Below are 22,456 nucleotides of genomic sequence, written 5' to 3'. Positions count from 1 at the left end.
TTCCGACAAAGTCTTATTATTAGTTAGCCGACATTTAACGTAGATGATTAAATTGTGATTTTTATTGATTTACACACAATTTAAAGATAGCCGATTGGTAGGTGTGTATTTGATCTTTGATGATTTTGTTGCAGTTGAGGACATATCTATTTTTCGTAAGGTTAGGTTTCATTTATTCATGTTGCCTTTTTATGTACACACAACAGGTAGAACCAGTCAGTTTCATGAGTTCCTCTTATAGTCACTGATATCTTACTTCATACATAATTTGTTATTTTAACTGACAGATAAACTTACAAACTACATGCAGAAGCAGTGAAACTGGCTATTATAATTCAAATTTATTTCCCTATATTTCAATGTATATTCTGAACGCCTAAACGGATTTGCGACTTAACCTAATATAGATTGATGAAACTTTGCTGATATAGGGGATAGAAATGCAGGAAAAGCTTTCGCGCGATACCATTAGCTTCTATTTAAGCAAATAAAGCTATGATCTATATTATTTTATACCAGCCACTTTCTACTGCTTTTTCTATACTGCCAGCTTGAAACTGTCACTCAAATTTCAGAAATAATGGACTTTGTGCACTTCAAATAATTTAAAAATAAGTTAAGTATTCATTTAATATTTAAGTTCAATTCATTAATCCATACATTTGATATCTTGTTGAACCTGTGTCAGCGAAAAAGCCATTATTGTAATCTGCCGAAAAATTATGATCCATAACATTTGCCTGTCATCGCAGATACTATCCGCGATATTGTAAATGGAAGCAAACTGTAATGTAACGTTGTTTACAATTTAACGGCGACACAGACAAAGCATCGCCTGCAAGGTGTCTCTCAAACTGTTTCATTAGTACCATTGTCCTGAAACTCGGGCCAATCTCGCCAATCAGTAGAACCAATAAACTATCATCTAAACAGCGAATGAAATATTACGACAGGGTGATACTTCTCGAGTGCAACAAGTGACTTCGCGTAACGAGGTATGAAAGATGGCTTTGGAATCAGGGGATAAGCACAATCATGGTAGGGCTTTAGGCAGATTGGCAAACAATGAAAACAGGACGACATACATAAGGAAATTTTTCAAATATTGTGGTAAATGTTCTTCCAATCTTGTTTAGAATAAATTACTATTAATAAAAAGCTATATATATAGACCTAGGTTACTGACATCAGATATGCATGAAATTATTTAGCGTAAAACATGCTAACCGTTTTTATACGATTTGGCACGTTCAATTTAGTTAATATTCGTGATCCATATAATCAATATTTCCAATAACCTTCTATTTTATTGTATCGTATAAAGCGAAAAGGATCTCCTTATCATCAGCAAACTATAATTATGTCATTAGAAATGATTGTGACTTGCTTTGATTGTTTTCTGAGTCAAGTGAAATTACTGCACGTGGAGTGTGAACACGAGCAAGTTGTAGTTTGACGCAAAATTTCTGCAAGTTGAATGTCCCTGATATGCTCTGATATGACTTTTGACTATAGGTCTGTGAACATAATGGACTGGTGAATGAACACTATATAGCTAAAACATCTTCCGAATGGCTGCACTGGCCGAGTCAATTCTGCGTTCATTATCTCAGAACAAAGTTTGGATTTAGGTATATTGTAAATTATCAAAGGTAATCTTAAAATATTTAATAGAAAGTTTCAATCCAGCATAGTTAGCACACCTAATAGGTGCACGTATAACGTACTTTAGAAAACTATAAGTCTTATTTCAGGAAATCGAAGAAAGAAGTGTTTAAAAACGCTACAAATTGGATGCGTATTCTAAACTGTTTTTATTCCATCCAATTTAAATCACACCACTTCTCGGAAAAACAATTCAGTCTAGATTGTCCAATCACCTACGCGTTTCTGAAAGCCATTTAAATTGGCCCAAGGCGTTCGCATAACGACCGATAGGCTGATAACCTCAGCCAATGCACCCCATTGTTGATTAGCCGAACTTCCGTACGTGTCCATCGTATTATCTCACTTTAATTATAAGTTACGTAACCGATTTCATGCATAGATCATTGTATAACTGTCCAGAGACTAGACTATAGCCTAACTTTCTGATAGACCAAGTCTTGATAGTTTTTTTGGGTATATGTAATGGTAATTACATTTCTAATTCAGATTTGTTCTTGATTGAGCTGGATTATTTGTAAAGCTTTCGAACTGATAAAGTTACTTTCATTAATACAAATAAATTTAGCTGTTTAATAAGAGAGAACCGCCTGCGCTCATGATACATAGCGTTCGAATCGTAGTATACATAAAAAGTACATTTTAGATGATCCGCATTCCTTCAAGTAAGTTTCAAACCGCAGAATTTTTATGAGAGCTAAATAACAAGCAAGCAATCTCATAGAAAGCTGTGAGAACGTGGTACGAATCTTAAAATCTCGTTCAATGTTAATGAGCGGGTGTGTCTGACATTGGCAAAATATCATGACCACGCACCTGCTAGGCAACGCGGTATAAAATAGATGTCACTGACACAAAGAATTTCGTAAGTGCGTGTAGAAATAATTCAGACTACGTAGGTACGTTAGAGTACGTAGACTGTGACGTATGCATAAATGTAAGTAGCTGTTGATAACCCCTCTGAAATGATACTATTTGTGTTACAGAAAATATGTTAATAGCAGTATTTTGATAGTGGTTCAGTAGCCTTGACCTCTGATGCCTCCGAAAAATGCAGATGATTAAAAAAACGTCCTCAAGAACGAAAAAGCTTTTGCACCATAAGTGTGCATGTTTGCCACATACGTACATAATTGTTCTAAATAATAAATACTTATTGCAAAATTTTGCCTAAATTTTTTGGATAATTACATTCAGTCTAAATCCTGTGTATAATCACTTCAAAAAACAAACAACGTGGCGCAATGTTCATTAATCACCTACTAGCACGTAGATTTCACAACTTCATCGTAGAAATCGATAAACCAAAAAAAAAACTAAACATATACCGGACTCATAAAACCGTTAATATAACCATTAAAATAGTACGATACTATATTTAGGCAGTACTTTCGATTTCTCGACATTAATACTCACGGTCGAATGCTTATCGTGTAAAACAAAAAATTATTAGAGCGGTTACTTTTTTAACAGATTCAACGATTACATTAATCATATTATGTTAAACGCTTGGAATATTTTTACTTTTCTTGAAGGCCATTGTAACGCTTGAGTATTTAAAACCACTGTTACGAAAAAATACAAACAAATAATAGTTAAGAAGCACCACAGTGGAATAAAAGTGGCTAAACGCAGCAGAGGCAGTGGCGTAAGATCTTTTCAGAATCGCCTTTACCAATGATTTGCCAACTGCAAGGAATGCAAATAAAGTATTGACGCGGAGAATAAAAGCAAGGACTGGGAAGGGTAAGGAAGTATATGGGACTCCATATTACCATATATGGATTCAGAAGTAATATTCTACATCGTGAATCGAACCCTAGAATCTTCGAGTTTTAACGTATATGTCGTAACCACTACACTAACGAGGTTGCCATGCGATTACTTTAGGTACTTACTAAAATAAACATTGAACAAGGAATTTATACCAGTGCCGATAAGCGATATCGCGAATTTGGCAAGAGATGAGTTTTATAAAAATACTTGTGCGTTTGATAAGAGGGCAATGTGTGAGATTATTTTTACAAATGATTTTTGGGATACTCCTTTAAAGAATCTATAGTAATCATATAAAGTATGAGTGACAGTAAATATATTTTTACACGCTTTATATTAGCTTCACCTGTATGTTTGTTTGTTTGTAACCGACTTCTTTGGGCGCGATTTTGACCCACTTTAAACGGCCAGATTTCGTTCAAACTTTGTAGATTTATTGAGGACCGATGACAATACACTAATTTGATAAAATTTTCTATTTTTTAGTTCGGTTTTCTATAAAAAGCGTGTTTTTTTAGTTTTATTAAACTATTATTATTATTTTAACATAGCTGAAGACTTAGTTACTTAGTTATAGGGACATAGACTTAGTTATAGGGACTTGTCTAAACCCACTAATTTGTAGAACTATTGAACCAATTTCCTAAATTATTTCCATATATAAAATGCATGTATGTTACCGCTGAGTGATATAGGCTATAACTACTATACCCCTATACCACAACACCGGAATAAAGCCGAGTGGATGCCTTCAAAGGTACTGGAGAAATTCATAACATTATTTTGAAGATCAAAAGTTAAGTTCAAAAGTATCATTTGATTTGCTTATTATTTAATTCGGTTTTTAGGTTACTTTAGAAAAATTTGTAACCAATCTTAAGTTAAAATTTGCAATTTAACAATATTATGATTCAAATTAATAACAAAATGGTTAAGTTTATACAAAATGATAAACATAAACCCATATCTACGGAGATAACATTACAACTAGATAATTAAAATCACATCCTAATTTAATAATTAGTTATTTTCAGAGGAAATGGAAGATAAAACAAATATGATAAACGTTCTTGATATAAATATGTGTATTTCACTATTTTTTTATGTTTACAAACTTTAGTGTGATTTTTGGAGTTAACTTTTTACTTTTAAATATGTTAAAGTAAGCTTGATATAGAAAAAATAAGTACATAGCCTATATATCTACTCCTAAGAATCCAGATATAGTCTACATAGGCAAATTTTCATATTAAGATTAACTACAATTAGGCAAATGATTTTAAACTGTATAAGATTTACATCCTATGCATGATTAGAGCCAATCAGTGTTAACATAAAAGAAAACTGCTGAATCATTCTCAATATAAAAACATCAAAGTGAATGGACAATAGCTACTTACTCATTCAAAATAATTGTTTTAACATTGCTTCTTATCCTTACATTTTTTATCAATTTTATTTTAACCTAATTATGAAGTAATAAAAGATAATTAAAGTTAAAATTTAAAGACATTTGGTTATAATTTTTGTGATTAATACAATTTTAATTTAGTGTTACGTTCTCATTGGTTCATAAATCTTTTGTCACACAAAAAAAAACTAACATATTTACCCTGAACTTACCTCAAGTTGTATGTTATGAACTAATAATATTTTTGTATTACAGCATGATGCAATAATATAAGGAAATGTACAATAAATACATACCCATCTGTTGTTACGGAGTTCACAGACAATGTGTCCGGGAATTTCATCTTCTTGTCATCTTCCTCTGTGTGCTGCTCCCCTGGTACATCTGTTTCAGGAGGTCTCTCCGGTAACTCATCTGCTGGCCCAGATACAATTTCACCCGATTTCTTTGATACATTATGAAGTCCTGATAGGTCCACTTTTGCCTCAATATCATCTACTTGCAAAGCTTCGGACACTACCAAAAGAAATAGGGCACAACTGTAACAAAAACAACGAGTTTAATATCGACATATGAATGAAAATATCCGTAACATAGTTTCGTATGCAATACATTGTAATTATCTTACCTTGACAGTACCGAAATTGTCAATAACGACGTGTAAATGATACACAGTCCACCCTTCATCGTAATATAAGTAAAATATTCACATTCCAGTTCATTTTTGTGTAATAATTTAAAATAAGCACATATCTTTGCGGAATATTTATTTTATAACCAAACGACACATTTCACAAGCACATTCATCACATTAAGACATTTTTAAATAACTAAAGCACTGATCGCCATCTGGAAACATAAAAAATTGCAAAACTGGGCCACAATCACGAAAAGCGAAACTGACGAATTGAAGTCGCGAACATTTTCAATGAATTTGACAGTTATCAAATTCCAAGTTTTTTCATAGCGGCAGTACACATGGGGCCAAGGCGTTGGGCCAACGTGTTGGGAAAAAATGAAGGATATCAAGATTCCTGTTCACACATTGGCGTACTGATCATTCTGCATTGGCGCTTCAAAGATGGACATAGTCCGTAGAAGTTCTTGCAGCCGCGGCAATTTATTTATATACAGTGCGTTTAATTATTACGTACATGTGCATCAATAACAATGAGTGTACTCTGCCGTCTGCGATGATACCATTTTCCAATCTCTATTGTCCTTTTTTTATAACTGTATAAATAAAACATTATTATGTTTAGATTTTTTCAAATGTTTAAAATGTGTACATTTTACATTTAATTTAATTTTAACTACCTATAAAACGAAACTTTAAAGATTAGATTTTAGATATTATTTTATTAAATGATAATATTATTTATGTAATAAAGCACAATTTGATCAAAATCATGCTCATTGTATATTGTTATTTAATTTTTAAGAACAAGTAACTTTTTAATACTATTTTACTCATTTTATAAATATATTCATTTTTTTATCGCATTGTATGAAAGTTAGATAAGAAAAACATCTAGAATAATATAATAAATAGAAAACAGAACATTTAATTTATTGAGTCATATGGTTTTATTTTTGTGTAGTTCATGCCGTGGATTCCAAATTATTCCTTCATGTCGATACAAATCTACGAATTGTAAAACCTCGGCGCCGCGCCGCCATCGCTATCGGAACATGGTTAAACGTAAATTTCATTGACGCGCAACGATACTGTCTCCGCTGACGAGTAACAACAAACTGAACAAGACACCAACGTGTGAACGCTGTTTGTGGAGCGCGCCAAGATCCTTTGATGTGTGCACAAAAAACCGACAACATTCGGTTGGCCTGCCAATATTGGCGCCAACTAGGCTAATGAAGCCAACATACCGCCAAGTAGCTCTCTACACGTTGGCCCAACCCGTTGGCCCAACACGTTGGCCCAATGTGTACTGCCACCATCACAGTAGATTTTTCTTTTGGTGGCAGTACACATTGGGCCAACGTGTTGGGCCAACGGGTTGGGCCAACGTGTAGAGAGCCACTTGGCGGTATGTTGGCTTCATTAGCATAATTGGCGCCAATATTGGCAGGCCAACCGAATGTTGTCGGTTTTTTGTGCACACATCAAAGGATCTTGGCGCGCTCCACAAACAGCGTTCACACGTTGGTGTCTTGTTCAGTTTGTTGTTACTCGTCAGCGGAGACAGTATCGTTGCGCGTCAATGAAATTTACGTTTAACCATGTTCCGATAGCGATGGCGGCGCCAAGGTTTTACAATTCGTAGAATTGTATCGACATGAAGGAATAATTTGGAATCCACGGCATGAACTACACAAAAATAAAACCATATGACTCAAAAAATTAGATGTTCTATTTTCTATTTATTATATTATTCTAGATGTTTTTCTTATCTCACTTTCATACAATGCGATAAAAAAATGAATATATTTATAAAATGAGTAAAATAGTATTAAAAAGTTACTTGTTCTTAAAAATTAAATAACAATATACAATGAGCATGATTTTGATCAAATTGTGCTTTATTACCTACATAAATAATATTATCATTTAATATAATAATATCTAAAATCTAATCTTTAAAGTTTCGTTTTATAGGTAGTTAAAATTAAATTAAATGTACCTAAAATGTACACATTTTAAACATTTGAAAAAATCTAAACATAATAATGTTTTATTTATACAGATATAAAAAAAGGACAATAGAGATTGGAAAATGGTATCATCGCAGACGGCAGAGTAGGTACACTCATTGTTATTGATGCACATGTACGTAATAATTATTAAACGTAATTAAACGTAATTAAACGCACTGTATAAATAAATTGCCGCGGCTGCAAGAACTTCTACGGACTACGTCCATCCTTGAAGCGCCAATGCAGAATGATCAGTACGCCAATGTGTGAACAGGAATCTTGATATCCTTCATTTTTTCCCAACACGTTGGCCCAACGCCTTGGCCCCATGTGTACTGCCGCTATTAGGGTCAATTAATTTTATTTCATAAACTTTAGGTAATTCCATTGGTTTAAAAGATTCAATTGACAAATTATTTAAAAATAGACCAATGAAATTAAAACATTTAATAATAACAGCCTTTTCTGATTGGTAAGTTCAGCACAACGTTCCTTTTCAAAATTTTCGCTTTTCTCAAAACTTAATTATTTAACAACTAAAAATAATTACTAATTCAATAGAGATTAAGTATTTTGTTTTGAAACCATTAATTTTAATGTTATATTAAACATATTAAATGTTAACTGTGCTATTTTTTCTATTCTTACTTCATAAAAAACTAATTATTGAAATAAAATTATTTCATAAAATGGAACGTCTTTACTATTTTATTTTGCTACCAATAGATGTCACTACAAAAATTCAAAACGTACACTTTGGAGGTGTTGCTACTTATTGTATTTTACCAATGAATGTGTAAAATTCAAATAAAAATTATAATCAATCTAAATTATTTTAGACGCTATTTATATTTGTTTTCTTATTTAAAATACATAAAAATGTACACAGTATGGGTTTGATATTAACTATTATTTAATTAATATATACTTTACTGAAGTCATATATTTATTCATGCAAATTGAACAAGTCAAATGGCAACTAAAATTTGTCAACGTCATATCTAAAACATAACCGCTGCAATCAGTAATAATTTACTTGTTTTGTTAATTTACCGAAAAATGGAAGCACTTTTCGCATTACCATTCACTGTGCTTGAAATACCTAATATAAAAATTAAAAAGCCATCATGGCTTCAGGCCCCATCAGCTATGACAACCTTCTCTTTAGTGCTCCTATCGTATTTTCTTGTAACGGGAGGTTAGTTTTGTGATTGTACTCCTATAAGATTAAGTACGTGTTAAGTATACCAATAAATGTGTGTATTGTTACAGGTATTATATATGACGTGATTGTGGAGCCTCCTAGCGTAGGTTCAACCACAGATGAGCACGGACACAGCCGTCCTGTGGCGTTTATGCCGAACAGAGTCAATGGACAATATATTATGGAGGGATTGGCGTCCAGCTTCCTATTTTCTCTTGGTGGACTCGGTTTCATCATCCTAGACAGAACACACAACCCATCAACACCAAAATTAAACAGAATTCTACTTATATCTGTGGCATTTCTCTGTATCCTTGTTTCATTCTTTACAACATGGATTTTCATGAGAATGAAGTTGCCAGGATATCTACAGAACTGAATTAATTATTTTATGTAAGAATCAATTTTTTCAACATTTATTTTAATAAATATTTTTTTATACTCGGTAATAATTGTTTGAGTTGTTTTGAATGATTTTCAAAAGTAGCTATAATCTTTTATCCAATCTACAAAGTTATTGTTTGAAATATAAAAAGTATGAATGTGGTCATTGTTAGAAAAGCAGATGAATGTTTGTAGTAAAATCATTATTAAAATTCATTCTTGCACATAAAGGGAAAGCATAGATAATATAAAACTTTCTGTAATTTTATTACGACTTGCACACTCATATGATAAAATTAATATAAAGTCTGTAATGCACCACCACCATAAATGTGATCCTTAATTTTCGGGTTGTCTGGCAGAAATCGCTCACAGCGATAAGACCGCCCTCTGTACCTGTTATTACTTGTATAGCTCTTAGTTTCTAATCCTGTATTTAGTGTGCAATAAAGAATTTTTCATTCATTCATTTATTCAAATCACGAGCTGATTAAGGATATTAAAACAAACAGTTATTGCTTCAAATTTATTTAATATTAATATAATATTCAAATTACACTACTTACAAAAACCTTAAATACTAATTTGGCAGTCAATTATTTTTAAATTTTAACAACACAATAAAAAAAACATTGTAAATATTTTGACTACATAAAGGAAGACAAATACAACAAAAAATTAATTTAAATAAAGCATTTTCACTTACACAAATACAATAAAAATTTAAACGATAATAATTAATTTGAGAATAGTTGAGAAACTTTTAATTTATAATTATTACCTTATTAATAATTAGAGGATAAAAAGTATGGTAACTTAATATCTATATCAAATTTTTTTAGTTGTAAGTTGTGTCTGATTGACACACAAACATTTATCTAAAAAAGTATTTTAAATTAACAATAATAAAGTTTGTGATGATTAGTATAAACTATAATATGTACTGAACACATATTTTGCTGACTTTTCACTCTAAATCCCAATTATTTTATAGGAATGATATATCTTCTTCTTTTTCCAAAACCATGTAGTTGTAACCAAACAATTACAGTCTTATGCGGAAAGAGCTGAAAAAAAATGTTATTAGTAAATTTCTTATAATTGTGCACAATTTATTATCATAATAAACAAAATTGTCTCCATATGATTTATATACAAGTTAGAGCCGTACTTGGGCAACTCGAGCAGTTAACGGCTGAGCGACGTACACGGACTGCTCGAGCGGTCGGTTGTTGACTGCTCGAGCACGAGCTGAGCCGCCCTTTGTTATACATTACAGGATTAGTCTAATTGAAGCGTATATTAAAATGTTATTCTTTTTGAAGTTATATGAAAAATCAAGAAAAAGAAACAGTTGCAGTGAATTCGAACAATATCTACATCACCGTCACTAAAAGCAGGTCATCAATGGAAGTATGTAGTCAGTTAATGAAATAAACTTCCATCAATTCGGAATCACTTCAGCATAAAGTTAATAAATGAGTCACCTAATAAAACAATACAGCATATAGAACCAAGAATATTAAATGCTATTCCTATTACAATTCAGAATTTCTCAGAAAGGTGCGTAAAGTAAAAATAAAAAACGAAATTTACAAATGAGAATTTGAGAACCCCTGTCCTATTTGAGAAAATTGCTGAAAAATTTATATAAGTATGAAGTCTTACTGGCAGAAATCTGAGCTCTTGTCAATAATATGCTCAAATTCAGCAAATGACAGCGCTCCATCGTCATCCAGATCTGCTTCTTCTAGAACATTTTGGACAAGTTGCTGTATTTCTGAGTCGCTCAATTTGAGCTCTGGGCCGCATAATCTCTCTATTACTTCCCGTAAATCAGATACGCCGATCATGTCATCTCCATCAAAATCTGTAAGAAGAAATTTGCAATTTGCAAAATAAGTGAAAATAGAAACTGATAAAAATTAAATTCTATTTACAATTGCTTGTTTACAGAAAAAAAATGTGAGCATGTTATGGGTATGATCCCTGGTGAGGACAAAACAATTTAATGAAACATAGAAATTCCATTGTTTTGCCTAACCATATCATAGCTCAAAATTTAGAAACAAAACATAATATTATGTTAAGTGAAACAATTTTATTATTACAAAACAAAAACTCCATGTGCACCAAGGATTACTTATATAAGAATATTAAATCATTAGGTATATAAGCAAAATAAAACATTACATTGTTTACTTACCAAATATCCTGAAAGCATGTTCTGCTTTCACAGCTTTAGGTGCATTTTCACTAAACACAGACATCATGTCAAGAAAATCTTCAAAAGTGCAATCTCCATCATTGCTGGAACTAAACACCTTGCAGATTCTATCCCTAAAGGGATTTACGCGTAGTTCTGGATACTGTAGGATTTTAGTCATCGGTAGTTTTGCGTTTTTGTTGTGCCCTACTTTTTCCGGTGCCAACGCCTTAAATTTTTGATGTGCACTAAAATTGCGAATAAAAGGGTTAAATCAACTGTATTCATGTCAATTATAGAATAAATTAGACGAAGTTACTCACTATAAAACTTCTTTCTTTGTAAAATACGTGAGATCCTGCAAAAAATAACGAATTACTCACACAATGTTATACGATTTACTTTGAATCGATATAATTGACACGATCCTACCTCATAATCCTGAAGTTCTTCTTCCGTGAATTGGCTTTTGCCTTGTCCCATTTCAAATTGAATGCCTTAGAAAATGGGATATTATTAAATCAAATCTACAATCACTAATTTTTTGCTAACAAAATAAACAAATCTCGGAATACAATAAACTGATGTCACTGTCAATATGTCAAATGTCAAAACACTTCAATGTCATTTCACGAAATAATCATCATCCAAAGAACAGGGAAAAACTAAAGTTGTAAAATGGTTGTAATATTATTTCATAGTAAAATGACGTTGAATGTGTATATTATTTGTATTAAAGGAAATTAAACATTGAAGATGTGATGTTGGCTGCATCATCATTTTCATGGTGTTCGTTGAAAGATGTTGTTTCTGAAATTATACATAAAATAGTAGTAGCATGTAGTTACAATATATTATTTAAAGCTTATTTATTATATAGAGCCAAGGAAACCTTACCATTTCTAATATTGGTAAATATAGAACCTTGTTTGTATGGTCCATTTGGAAAAAGCTCGCATAAGGATGGGAATGCATTATTACATCTTGTAGTTCGCCATGTGTGCTGCTTGGTCAATACAACACAATTGTAATTAGGGTTTTTTCGTGGATGACCTGGAGCCCACGCTCTATATGTTGTGCAATCCAGAAAATTTCCTGACACATATTAATAATTTGAGTACTTACGACATTTTTTAATTTTAATTTTTATAAACATACTAAATCATGTTTTACCATTCAAACTATGAAAAGAAGAGCCGTTATTTTTACTAAGTCCAACATAAGCGGCTGCCAAGTTAGCATTGATTAGTACTTGCGCAAGCGCATCCGTGCGTTGCTCGCTAGTAACATCTGCTAGTACGCCACTCATGTTTTTACATTTGTTCTGAGCTTGTGTATAGTTTAGCTGGTTATCCAGTAAGTAAAACATTCCCGAGGCTGGTACGCACGTCGTGTTTACATTTGCTGTAAAATAAATCCCTTAAATTATTTTCTTTATATGTATATTCTACGAGCTGGCCAGCACAGTTATCCTACCTACCGTTGTCACATAGAGTGCAAGTTCTTTATATTAAAATATATGCGAATAAAAATTTGGCTCATAATAAAAATGAAAGTTTGACCTATAATTTACTAGAGACTAGACTGTACTAGACTGTACTCCAACTGCGTGAACCGGAATAAAAACTTAAAATAGCCTAATGAGTACCTACCTAACTCAGTAGTTATAAATATACTCTTTATAATTTTAGTAGGTATAAATTATTAAAAATTAAGCACTCACGTATAGGCTTAGCATAAATACTGTAATAGTCGTATCTCGTATCGTTACTCAGCGACAAACCGCCTTCCGACTCCGCACACTTTAGCACTTCACAGGAATACTCCAGGGAACTATTCCATGCATGCTTGGGGCTAAAGTTTAGTGCCAAAGCCTTCTTCTCAATGCCCAGTCGGAAGCAACTTGTGAGAGATTCGTAGTTCGCACGTGCAGCGACACCTAATGTTGATCTATGGCACTTCTCGAGTAGGTGGTATTTTGGGATTTTTTGAGTTACTGAGCATTTATTGTTGGCTTCGGTATAAATTAAGAGCTGAATGAAAATAATTTGTACAAATACTGCCGTGTACATTTTTAACTATAGGTATTGTACATAGTTGAAATATTTTCTAAAATGCATATACCTAACTACTTAGTTACATAGTTATTTTTATTATTTAAAATCTTGTTAGCTTACTTGTATGTACCTACGCAATTTCGAATCACAAGAAAGCTCTACCTTATTCCTCTCGTAAATTTGTCTATATAGTATGTGATATAGGTATGTGTGTAACTTGTTGATACACTTTTGGTACATTATAGGTACCTATTATTTTAAGATACACTGTACGATTCACTTAAATCACGCACATCGCAAACCTCTTTATAAAGAGCTTCTACTTTATATATACAATCATCCATAAATTATGGTATTGTTATAATCCACAGGTAGTATAAATTACCCGGCGGATACGTCCATCGTCCATGACACAGTAATTGCCGTTTCATTTGACATCCAATTTTGCTTTCAATAGACCACGAACCCAGAGCGGGAGAAAGTTTAATCTTTCAACAAGTCATTCAGGAGTGTTATAATATGTACTTACTTGTGAATTATGAGCTTTTCATTTCACCGGGACCGCTACTCCATAGAAACTCAAATATTAATCAGATTTTAAACATTGGAACATCGATGGGAACATAAAATTATACCTACCTATCTATAACACACAACATTGTGAAAACATAATAGCCAATATCTTAAAAAGTCTAAACGTGGGATTTATAGATGATATAAGTGTGTAAGAACATTAAAACCGTTATAATAATATACATTGTAGGTACTTACATACCCTATAGCTAGGATTCGGGAAACTGGAAGTCGGAAGACTATGATTAGAGGCGATGATAATTCAAACACCGGCCGTCCGTTAACATTTTTAAACGACAACGTTTGTAAGTACATATGTAATATTATTGAAACTGAAAACCTTACTAGTTAGGTATATGCAAGGTAGTTATATGTATTTTTATAATTTAGTTTTTGTTATTTGAAAATTGAAATAGGTGTAGTAGCTATTTCGTGCAAAAAGATTTTAATATATACTTACTTAAATGCAAAAAGGATACTATCTGAAGAAAAGTAAAATAAATATTGTCAAACGTTGTCATCGTTCAAAAACCGTCAAAAATCTAGACGTACCGTTTTCAAAAAGTTGACACTTTTGGAAATGAATTTAATTTATATCCAAAATAATTTACATTTATAATTTGCTAGTGGATAATTTATTAACGGAATGGGTTGTTTTTACTCAAGGCAAATACGCGAGGTTAGTAGTTATTTTATTTTTCTTTTATATGTACCTAAAATTTCCGGGTTTTCAAAATAAAGACCCAATAAATGAAAGTAAAGACCACCCAAATGCTTATAAATTCGATATGAACACTTAAAGATGGCATCTAATATATATATTATGTATTGAGTTTACTCTTGTGCCTTGGCTAGCTATATTATTTTGACTTCATGACCACGTTAAATATTATAGGTATGCTTACTTGGTACTTCTAAAAAATAGAGGCTTCTACATCCTATAATGATTCCTCAAAACTATGTAATTTAACAAGATATCAAGGCACATCCGATCAACATAATATTATATATATGTACCTAGATAACGCAAATTTCATAAATTTCATAGAACATCAAAATAGGTTTTTATGAAAATTCGTTGCAATTCATACATCATTCATAACATAATTGAACCTCCCAGGAGGATACGGGGTACGATATGTCACCTATCAGGCACCTGCCTGTAATATTCGTCAACGGTGTACCTGGTGCTGGCAACCAGACGGTCGCGGAGACGATGGCTAGCATCACAGGGTACATGACGATACGGCCAGGGGAACTGATACGGGAAGAGGCGGAGAAGGACACCGCCAGGGGACGGATGATTTCGGATAAGCTGAACGCGCAAGAGGATATTTCTGAGGTAAAATTCTAGACGTAGGATGTACGGTTAATAAATTTATTGTTGTAAATACATAATAGATATGGTAACGTTATTCTAGAACCTAGATCGAAGAAATTAAAATTGTTTGAGTGAGCGCGAGTGCTAAGAATCAACGTTCTTTTAAAGTTCAAATTCAAAAAGATTTTTAATGTCATTTTACGAAAAAATTAAAACTTACCTGAAATGTTTGGAGACTATAGGTTCCTAGTTCCGCTAATGTAAATCTCTCTTATTAGATTTTTAAGCATAAAATCTTTAACGTCCAACATTCAAACAACAAATTGAACCTAGTTAAATTTCAATATAACCTGCCTAAGCATAACTTCAAATAACAACACTATCCCCTACCACGCAGCAACTAACAGTGGACCTAATAAAAGAGAAGATGCTGATGAACCAAGACGCGAAGGGTTTCATCCTGGTGGGTTTCCCGCGGAACCCGAGGATGTCGAACATATTCAACAGGCAGGTCAAGTGGCCGGAGAAGATCGTCGCTTTGGAGGTTGATAATGAGGTGAATAATAAAAATAAAAATATTTTTACAGCAGGTGTTTTTTTTTTAGAAATATGATTACTTACCTATGAATATTGAAATTTCAGAAAACGATTTCCAATTGTTTACGATAGTGTAGTTTTTTTTACTACACATTAGTAAAATGCGAATTAAATTTACATTTAAAAATATTCCAAAAAAATGTTTGGCCCTAAAACATTGTAATGTTTTCGACATTTAAATTTGTCTAGATTCTTTGTAATTTAACGTGTTTAGAATCCAATATCGCAGAGTGGTCAGTCGACATCTATTTCATTACGTATTTTGAGCGCGTCATAAGCTACGATACATTAATTTTGACAACCAAAATTTAGCAGAAAAACCATTTTCTTCTCTATCAGGTAGCAGCAACCAGATTACAAAACAAATTATCTGAACTCGGTCGGCCGGAGTGCGAGATAAACGCGGCGCGGCAGATCGTAAGGCAGGCGGCGCATAAGGTGAAGAATGTGCACAAGCGGTTCGGCGGACATGTGATTACGGTAAGTGTATATAACTAGCTGTGCCTGTGACTTTGTCCGTGGTACATATGTAGGACTAGCTTTCCGCCCGCGGCTTCGCCCGCGTTTTAAAGAAAAACCCGCATAGTTCCCGTTCCCGTGGGATTTCCGGGATAAAACCTATCCTATGTGTTAATCCAAGTTACCCGCTATACGTGTGCTAAATTTCATTGCAATCGGTTCTGTAGTATTTGCGTGAAAGAGTAACAAACACACATACACACCCATCCTCACAAACTAATCTTTCGCATTTATAATATTAGTAGGAAGGATAGGATATAGCACTCGGGGATCACGTATAGGTATAATATCTAACGGTGAAAGGATCTTAAAATCGGTCCAGTAGTTTTTACTATGTATATTATTAGTATAGAAGTAAGAGATAGATATTCTTCTACATTTATTCTGACAAAGTATCATGTTAGATAAAATTGCAATACTGAAATTTACGCAAAAATTAAAAAAGTTGACAAGCTTTTGCTTTTGTAACATTTGCATGTGTAGGTACATATTATTTAAGTAATTATTGTCTGCTCAAAAATAAATTCAAAAACAATATCAATTTCGAATAGTAGGTAATACAATATTATTATATTATTTAAATTCGTGTTCTCAAAAAACTCTAATTTCGTAATTATTTTTTTAAATATTGTATGTATATCTCCACAGTTGGACAGCAGCGGCAACCCCAAGGCATTAGCGACCACACTCAAAGAGATCCTCTCCGATACAATGGAAAAAGCGCAGAGAAACGAAGCGCCCGCGCCCGCGACCGCCTCCGCGCCCGCCATGATGACGAGTCCCGACGCGGCTAGTGATTTGATAGAATAAATATATGTTTGGCTAGATTTAGTGTTTTATTTTTTACTTGTTGGCTAAAAAATGTTTTTTATTCGGGGTGTGTTAAAATTTTCCGCTTCTTCGTTGATTCGAAAATAAAATTTTTGGCTATGCTCGTAGAAAATAATACCTAATGTTACAATCTTGTTACAATTTAATTAATAAATTTTCCATTTTAAGAAAAATAAAGTATGAAAACTGCGTTAGGTATAATTTTTTTTAGATAAGTATCATCTCATCACACCACACACAATTCCACAATGGATATAATTTAAGTATTAATTAAACTGAACATTTAAAAAATTTTATGTAGTTGTGGGTAACCAAAATTAAATTATTTTATAAGGTATATTTCTGTGGGTATATTTTTATTCAACTATCACAACGATAACAAAATAGAAAAGCTATACAAACTCAACCTATCTAACTAGTTACTGTAAAAAAAGTAACTGGCCGCTTAGAATATTTTTTATTTCGAAAATTCAAATCAAACCGTCGACAAGCGACACAAGTCGTTGTCATTTGTCACAAAAACGGATCGATTTTTAAAACAAAAAACAAATCAGTTTGCTGAAAGTCCTCAAGCATTGACGACCGTACAAGAAATTTTTTTGTGAAATAATTAAAATATTGAAAAAATAGCCACGCTACGGAAATCCGTGATTAAAGTTATGAAAATCAAACTGCGTAAGTAGAAAAGTTTTGACAATGTTATCAAAAAACTTTTGCACTGACAAAAACTAAATTGACTCAAACTTCTCTGACAATATTGTTACGCGCTCTTTATGATGTGATGGGAGTCAGATTGGAGTCAGATGTAATTTTAGTAACTACCTACTTATTGATAATTTTATTTATTCTATTTTTATAGTAAACGATCACACATCAAAAGCTATTTCTATTACCAAATACCATAGAAAATGTGGATGCCAAAATAGGAATAGTTATAAATATTAATCTGCTAATCCACAATACAATAATATAATATTGATTATATTATATACCTATTTCATCTTCTGTATATTATTTCCTAAGACTAATATGCATGAATTTATAATTTGGTTCGACTCTATTTTTGATATTTTAATTATTGCTCGACAGTTTTTTAAATATTTTCTATCTCTTGTTCCAACCGCTTTCAAATAAGCAATACCGAACAAAATATGTACAAATACCATTAATTAAATTTAAAAATATAGCTCTTAATACAAAAACGGCTGACAGAATAACTATGCAAAATTTTATAGGTACATTGATGGGTTCATAGAATTTTGTATAGTTCTAGAAAATATTTCAGCGCGAGACCGTTTCCCATCAACGTCTTCCAACGAAGACATCGACACGACAAATGACTGGGAGACAGTGCGTCCAATGCCCCAAATGCCGCCAATGGCCATGATGCCCCGTCTGCCCCCACCGCAAGGCGTAATGGTGGGGGCAGTTCGCAAGCGTAGGGGCAACCTGCCCAAGAACTCTGTGCGCATTCTGAAGAGGTGGCTGTATGACCACCGATATAACGCCTATCCAAGCGACACGGAGAAGATGGCGCTGAGCCAAGAGGCTAATCTGACGGTTTTGCAGGTGATTTTGTAAAGCTAATCACAATACTAATATCCTAGATTTCGTAAATAATATAATACTTATTTTTAAAATTATAAATCATTATAAAAATAAGTACAGCAGTTGAAACTGGCCCTCTGCTTTCAAATTGAGCAACGTATCCTTTAATATATATGTAATTTCATTTCATAATATATATGTATTAAGAAAATTTAAATATTAAAAATAAATTCATACACATCTAGATTAACCAATAGTTTTGAGCTAAGTCACACACTATAACTAAGTATAATTTATTAATGCTAATAAGCAAAGAACGTTATAGGTATGCAATTGGTTCATAAACGCGCGCCGTCGCATCCTTCCCGAAATGATACGACGGGAAGGACACGACCCGTTACACTACACGATATCGCGTCGTGGTCGTAAGCAGCCGCCCGGCGTGGGGCCCATGGTGGGGCTGCCGTCCACGTCGGGTATTGGCATGCCACCCGGGAGCATGATGATGCCGTGGAACGGAGTGGAAGTTCAGGTTCGTATAAAAGTAAAAAGTTTTAACTTAGGCCGGCCGAACACGGACCGCTTCAAGCAGTTGAGACCGACGGCTTGAAGCCGCGACCGCGCGGTGCACTATAGTCATTCATTCACTGCCGTACACGGACTGCTCGAGCTTCAAGCCGTCAACTGCGTGGTTTGTAGCGACAGCTTGAGCAGTCAACGACCGACCGCTCGAGCAGTCCATGTCCGCTGCTCCAGCTGCCCGTGTACGGCCGCTCTTAGCAGTTGTTTTTTTTATCTTCGCAAGAAAATAGCTCAGTGGATGTATGTGTATTCCTAGTTACTATTTAATAATTTGTGGTGTTACTCTTTTGGTAATACGAGTGTTCAGTTTCTATCAGCTTCAAAAGGCGACGATGAAAATGTTCCGTATATTCATTTTTATGAATTGAAGCAATATTTATTTCAGCTAAAGAAATTGAGCAGTTAGTTTTTCATTCTATCGAAATTGTTGAATCTTACTGCTTTTATTGAAGTGTCAGAATACAAAGAACATCGTTAAACGTTGAAATAAACTACTACGACTAGATGCCTTTTTACGAATTTCAATGGAACCATGGCAATGTTAAAATAAGCTGTTCAGCCGCTTATTACTGTATCCAAATGGCCCCTTGCAAATGTGTCTACGGTGTTGATATCTTATCATGCAAACTAACGGTTGGTCGTTCTATCATAGAATTACTAGAACTTGCTCATTAAAATCTACTGTCAACTAACAATCGTATTCCAAAACCTAACCTTCCCTATCCCACATCTTTCCATAATCCTACAGAAAATTGACCCAACACTTTCCAACCATTCATATAGAACATAGTCGACCCCACTCGTCCCCATGACTACGGGGATGGTCTCCTAGTGTACCGGGATGGGGACGAGCTGGTGGACGCTGAGGAGGGCTACTCGAGCGCGATCAGCGAGGAGGAGGTGAAGTACGACCCGTCCGTGTGGCAGAGCGTCATACGCTATGGACCGGAAGAACGGGATCTGCATGCTGTTAGGGGGTAGGCACTTTTCAATATAGCTAGTAGAAAATTGTCATTGAGTTTTATATGCATAGTTCACATTTTAACAGTTTCGAATAATAAAAATGTCCTCTATAAATTTTTTGATTCAAATCTCACAATTTTGTAACACATTGTGTAATTGAAATTTATATTTTCATAAGAAAATCCCACTAAAATGGTCCCTTTAAAAGTACTTTTTGATTAAGATTAACTTTTTACATAAAAGCCTAATAAAGTACCGATTATAAATTTGGCAACATTAGAATAAAAAGCTTTAGAGTTTTAGACGCTATCTTATCCATTTAACAGAAAAAGAGCACACTTATTATTCGACAGGAATTACGAAACAAGCTATCTCCTTCCCTCTCAAACAATTCCCCTATAGCACTACTAGCTATTCTCTTCCATCTCTTTTATTCAGCACCATCCTCTCCTCCAGAACGCCAGTAGTAGCGGTGAGTACAGAGGACGGGGTGACACCAGATCTCGGTGAGAGCGCGGTGTGGACGCAGCTCACTCCGGTGCGCAGACAGGTGAGTACGCCGCCGCCGCCCGTCGCTGTGGAGCTGGAAGTGGCCACTACGGACATGTGGTGTCATACTTAATGTGCTAATGTTGGGAACATTTGGGGATAAACATGTTTGGGGATTTGACTGTGTGATAGGCGGCCTACTTAGACGTGATGGTCTTGTCAAATTAAAATTCATTTATTGTTGTCTTGTGGAGTTGTGGGTATGGAGAAGATTTGAGGATAGAAATATTGGGGATCTAGCTTGTAATAGGTGGCCTACTTGGACGTCTTGTGGGTCTGGAAATATTTGGGGGGGAGGGGGGATATTTTGTAATAGGTGTTATACTTAGATTTGCTGATTGAAAATTTAGCTTTTAACATGGTGTTAGGACTTGTGAAGATTTGGGGATGCCATGCACTATTTGACTCTTAGGTAACTGGGGATGAAACTGTTTGATATATAGTTTAAATAGTTACATCTCAATTGTTGAAACATGGTGGATATAATGAAAATTAGTTTTAAACAAGCTGGATTATTTGAGATTTAGCTGAGGTACTACTACTGTAACTATTAATGCTAGAGAAACGATTCTTAGACAGAAAGAATTTTAAACTCTGTCGCCCTACATTTAAAACTGAAAATTGACCATTTGTTGGTTAACGGCTTTTTAGTTAAAGGACGGCAGTATAAACAACTAGACTCACAATCTCGAGATCGTCAAATAGTTCGCGCGACGAATTATAACACATTCATTGAAATTGACGTCTTATTTCGTGGCTGTAAAGTTTATTATATCGCATTACAAAACTTGGCCTAATGCCCGGTTTACACGGACTTAGTATGAGTGACAAGCACTAAGCTCTTAGTTACTTAGCTCGTGTCATGCTCGTGTAAACCGGGCATTACACACGTGTGGGCAGAGATTTTATTCAGACAATTTTAGAGCATGATTGTGATTTTAGTTAATTATTTAGGATACCTAAGAAGTAGCGTGTATGATTTTGTTATCAGTATCGTATAAATTATGTGTTGTTTTGTTTAGATTTGAATTTAAAGTTTTATTTTAAGATTTTAAATTATACCTTTCGGGAATTATGTGCAGGCGACGTCGGTGTTAAAACAATATAAATTGAATACAATCACGTTGTACAGACATTGTAGTTTTAGCGTCAAATAAGAAAATGTTTTGGTTTGATTCGAGTGGTAATATTTTGTTTGGTGTTATGAATAAACGTTTTATAAAAGATACTCTTTTATTTTTGATCAGTTTTAACGCCGGCATCACCTGATACGATGGTTCCTTTTTGATGAGATTTTGTTTGTAAGTGTTATTTTTAATGGAACCGTGTCTTCAGGTGGTGCCTTACGAAAGAGAGGAGAAATTTAAGTGTTTGTACCTGCTCGTGGAGACTGCTGTCGCCGTTCGTCAGAGGGAGATAGAGCAGGAAGAAATGATTCTGCCATAACTTTTTCATTATCATTTAACATTTGTCAAAATATAAATAATCAAAGAAAAGTTAGGACAACTAGCATTAGGAAAATTTAACTATTTTACTCGATGTTTTACTTATTAGAATTTTACTTCTATAAATATATATCTTCTATAATAATAGATCATCAAAAATCTCAGTAAAA

At 33.7% G+C, this 22,456-nt stretch overlaps 5 protein-coding genes and 1 pseudogene across 5 annotated transcripts in view; 3 read left to right on the top strand and 3 right to left on the bottom strand.

Moving 5' to 3' along the window:
• The window catches only part of LOC149910730 (SUN domain-containing ossification factor), a 56,902-nt gene extending 51,112 nt beyond the window's left edge, over positions 1–5,790 (bottom strand). Inside the window, exons 1-2 of the mRNA XM_090116320.1 lie at positions 5,481–5,790; positions 5,149–5,391 (exon numbers count right to left, since the gene is read on the bottom strand). Of these exons, the coding sequence (XP_089972446.1) occupies positions 5,149–5,391; positions 5,481–5,539 (302 nt within the window). The 5' untranslated portion in view covers positions 5,540–5,790. The remainder of the gene's footprint in view (positions 1–5,148; positions 5,392–5,480) is intronic.
• A 2,697-nt stretch (positions 5,791–8,487) lies between these two features.
• On the top strand, positions 8,488–9,163 carry LOC149910729 (oligosaccharyltransferase complex subunit ostc-A). The gene is made up of 2 exons (XM_090108442.1): positions 8,488–8,705; positions 8,780–9,163. The coding sequence occupies exons 1-2, from the start codon at positions 8,567–8,569 to the stop codon at positions 9,088–9,090; spliced, it is 450 nt and encodes a 149-aa protein (XP_089964568.1). The 5' UTR covers positions 8,488–8,566; the 3' UTR covers positions 9,091–9,163.
• A 778-nt stretch (positions 9,164–9,941) lies between these two features.
• Positions 9,942–11,884, bottom strand: LOC149910728 (calcium and integrin-binding protein 1-like). Its single transcript, XM_090108430.1, has 5 exons — positions 11,734–11,884; positions 11,625–11,659; positions 11,302–11,549; positions 10,764–10,965; positions 9,942–10,162 (listed from the first exon to the last, which is right to left on the bottom strand). The coding sequence occupies exons 1-5, from the start codon at positions 11,782–11,784 to the stop codon at positions 10,141–10,143; spliced, it is 558 nt and encodes a 185-aa protein (XP_089964556.1). The 5' UTR covers positions 11,785–11,884; the 3' UTR covers positions 9,942–10,140.
• Positions 11,885–12,166: 282 nt separating this feature from the next.
• LOC149910727 (uncharacterized) lies at positions 12,167–13,767 on the bottom strand. Its single transcript, XM_090109669.1, has 4 exons — positions 13,744–13,767; positions 13,025–13,334; positions 12,475–12,705; positions 12,167–12,396 (listed from the first exon to the last, which is right to left on the bottom strand). Exons 1-4 carry the CDS (start codon positions 13,765–13,767, stop codon positions 12,167–12,169), a joined length of 795 nt encoding a protein of 264 aa, XP_089965795.1.
• A 1,290-nt stretch (positions 13,768–15,057) lies between these two features.
• On the top strand, positions 15,058–17,178 carry LOC149910726 (uncharacterized). The gene is made up of 4 exons (XM_090109657.1): positions 15,058–15,273; positions 15,650–15,808; positions 16,189–16,329; positions 17,017–17,178. Exons 1-4 carry the CDS (start codon positions 15,070–15,072, stop codon positions 17,176–17,178), a joined length of 666 nt encoding a protein of 221 aa, XP_089965783.1. The 5' UTR covers positions 15,058–15,069.
• A 680-nt stretch (positions 17,179–17,858) lies between these two features.
• LOC149910725 (uncharacterized) lies at positions 17,859–22,287 on the top strand (annotated as a pseudogene).
• Positions 22,288–22,456: the final 169 nt, after the last annotated feature.

This window comes from Colias eurytheme, chromosome 2 (assembly GCF_061535395.1).
Source record: "Colias eurytheme isolate Ceu_HAF_F1 chromosome 2, ilColEury1 Martin Lab GWU primary, whole genome shotgun sequence".
Lineage (NCBI taxonomy): Eukaryota > Metazoa > Arthropoda > Insecta > Lepidoptera > Pieridae > Colias > Colias eurytheme.
Note: the sequence above shows the minus strand (reverse complement) of the source record. Positions and strands in the feature narration are given on the sequence as shown.

Bases quoted from the DNA above. Each gene is read 5' to 3' on its own strand.
- LOC149910726 (XM_090109657.1), top strand. From the start codon at position 15,070: ATGTCACCTATCAGGCACCTGCCTGTAATATTCGTCAACGGTGTACCT. The intron at 15,274-15,649 runs GTAAAATTCTAG...CCTACCACGCAG, and splicing joins CGCAAGAGGATATTTCTGAG to CAACTAACAGTGGACCTAAT. The intron at 16,330-17,016 runs GTAAGTGTATAT...ATATCTCCACAG, and splicing joins TCGGCGGACATGTGATTACG to TTGGACAGCAGCGGCAACCC.
- LOC149910729 (XM_090108442.1), top strand. From the start codon at position 8,567: ATGGAAGCACTTTTCGCATTACCATTCACTGTGCTTGAAATACCTAAT. The intron at 8,706-8,779 runs GTTAGTTTTGTG...GTATTGTTACAG, and splicing joins GTATTTTCTTGTAACGGGAG to GTATTATATATGACGTGATT.
- LOC149910727 (XM_090109669.1), bottom strand. From the start codon at position 13,767: ATGGACGATGGACGTATCCGCCGG. The intron at 13,335-13,743 runs GTAATTTATACT...ATTTTCATTCAG, and splicing joins ACGATGGACGTATCCGCCGG to CTCTTAATTTATACCGAAGC. The intron at 12,397-12,474 runs GTAAAACATGAT...AATATGTGTCAG, and splicing joins TTCTTTTCATAGTTTGAATG to GAAATTTTCTGGATTGCACA.
- LOC149910728 (XM_090108430.1), bottom strand. From the start codon at position 11,784: ATGGGACAAGGCAAAAGCCAATTCACGGAAGAAGAACTTCAGGATTAT. The intron at 11,660-11,733 runs GTAGGATCGTGT...TATTTTTTGCAG, and splicing joins AAGAACTTCAGGATTATGAG to GATCTCACGTATTTTACAAA. The intron at 10,966-11,301 runs GTAAGTAAACAA...TTCTTCTTACAG, and splicing joins ACATGCTTTCAGGATATTTG to ATTTTGATGGAGATGACATG.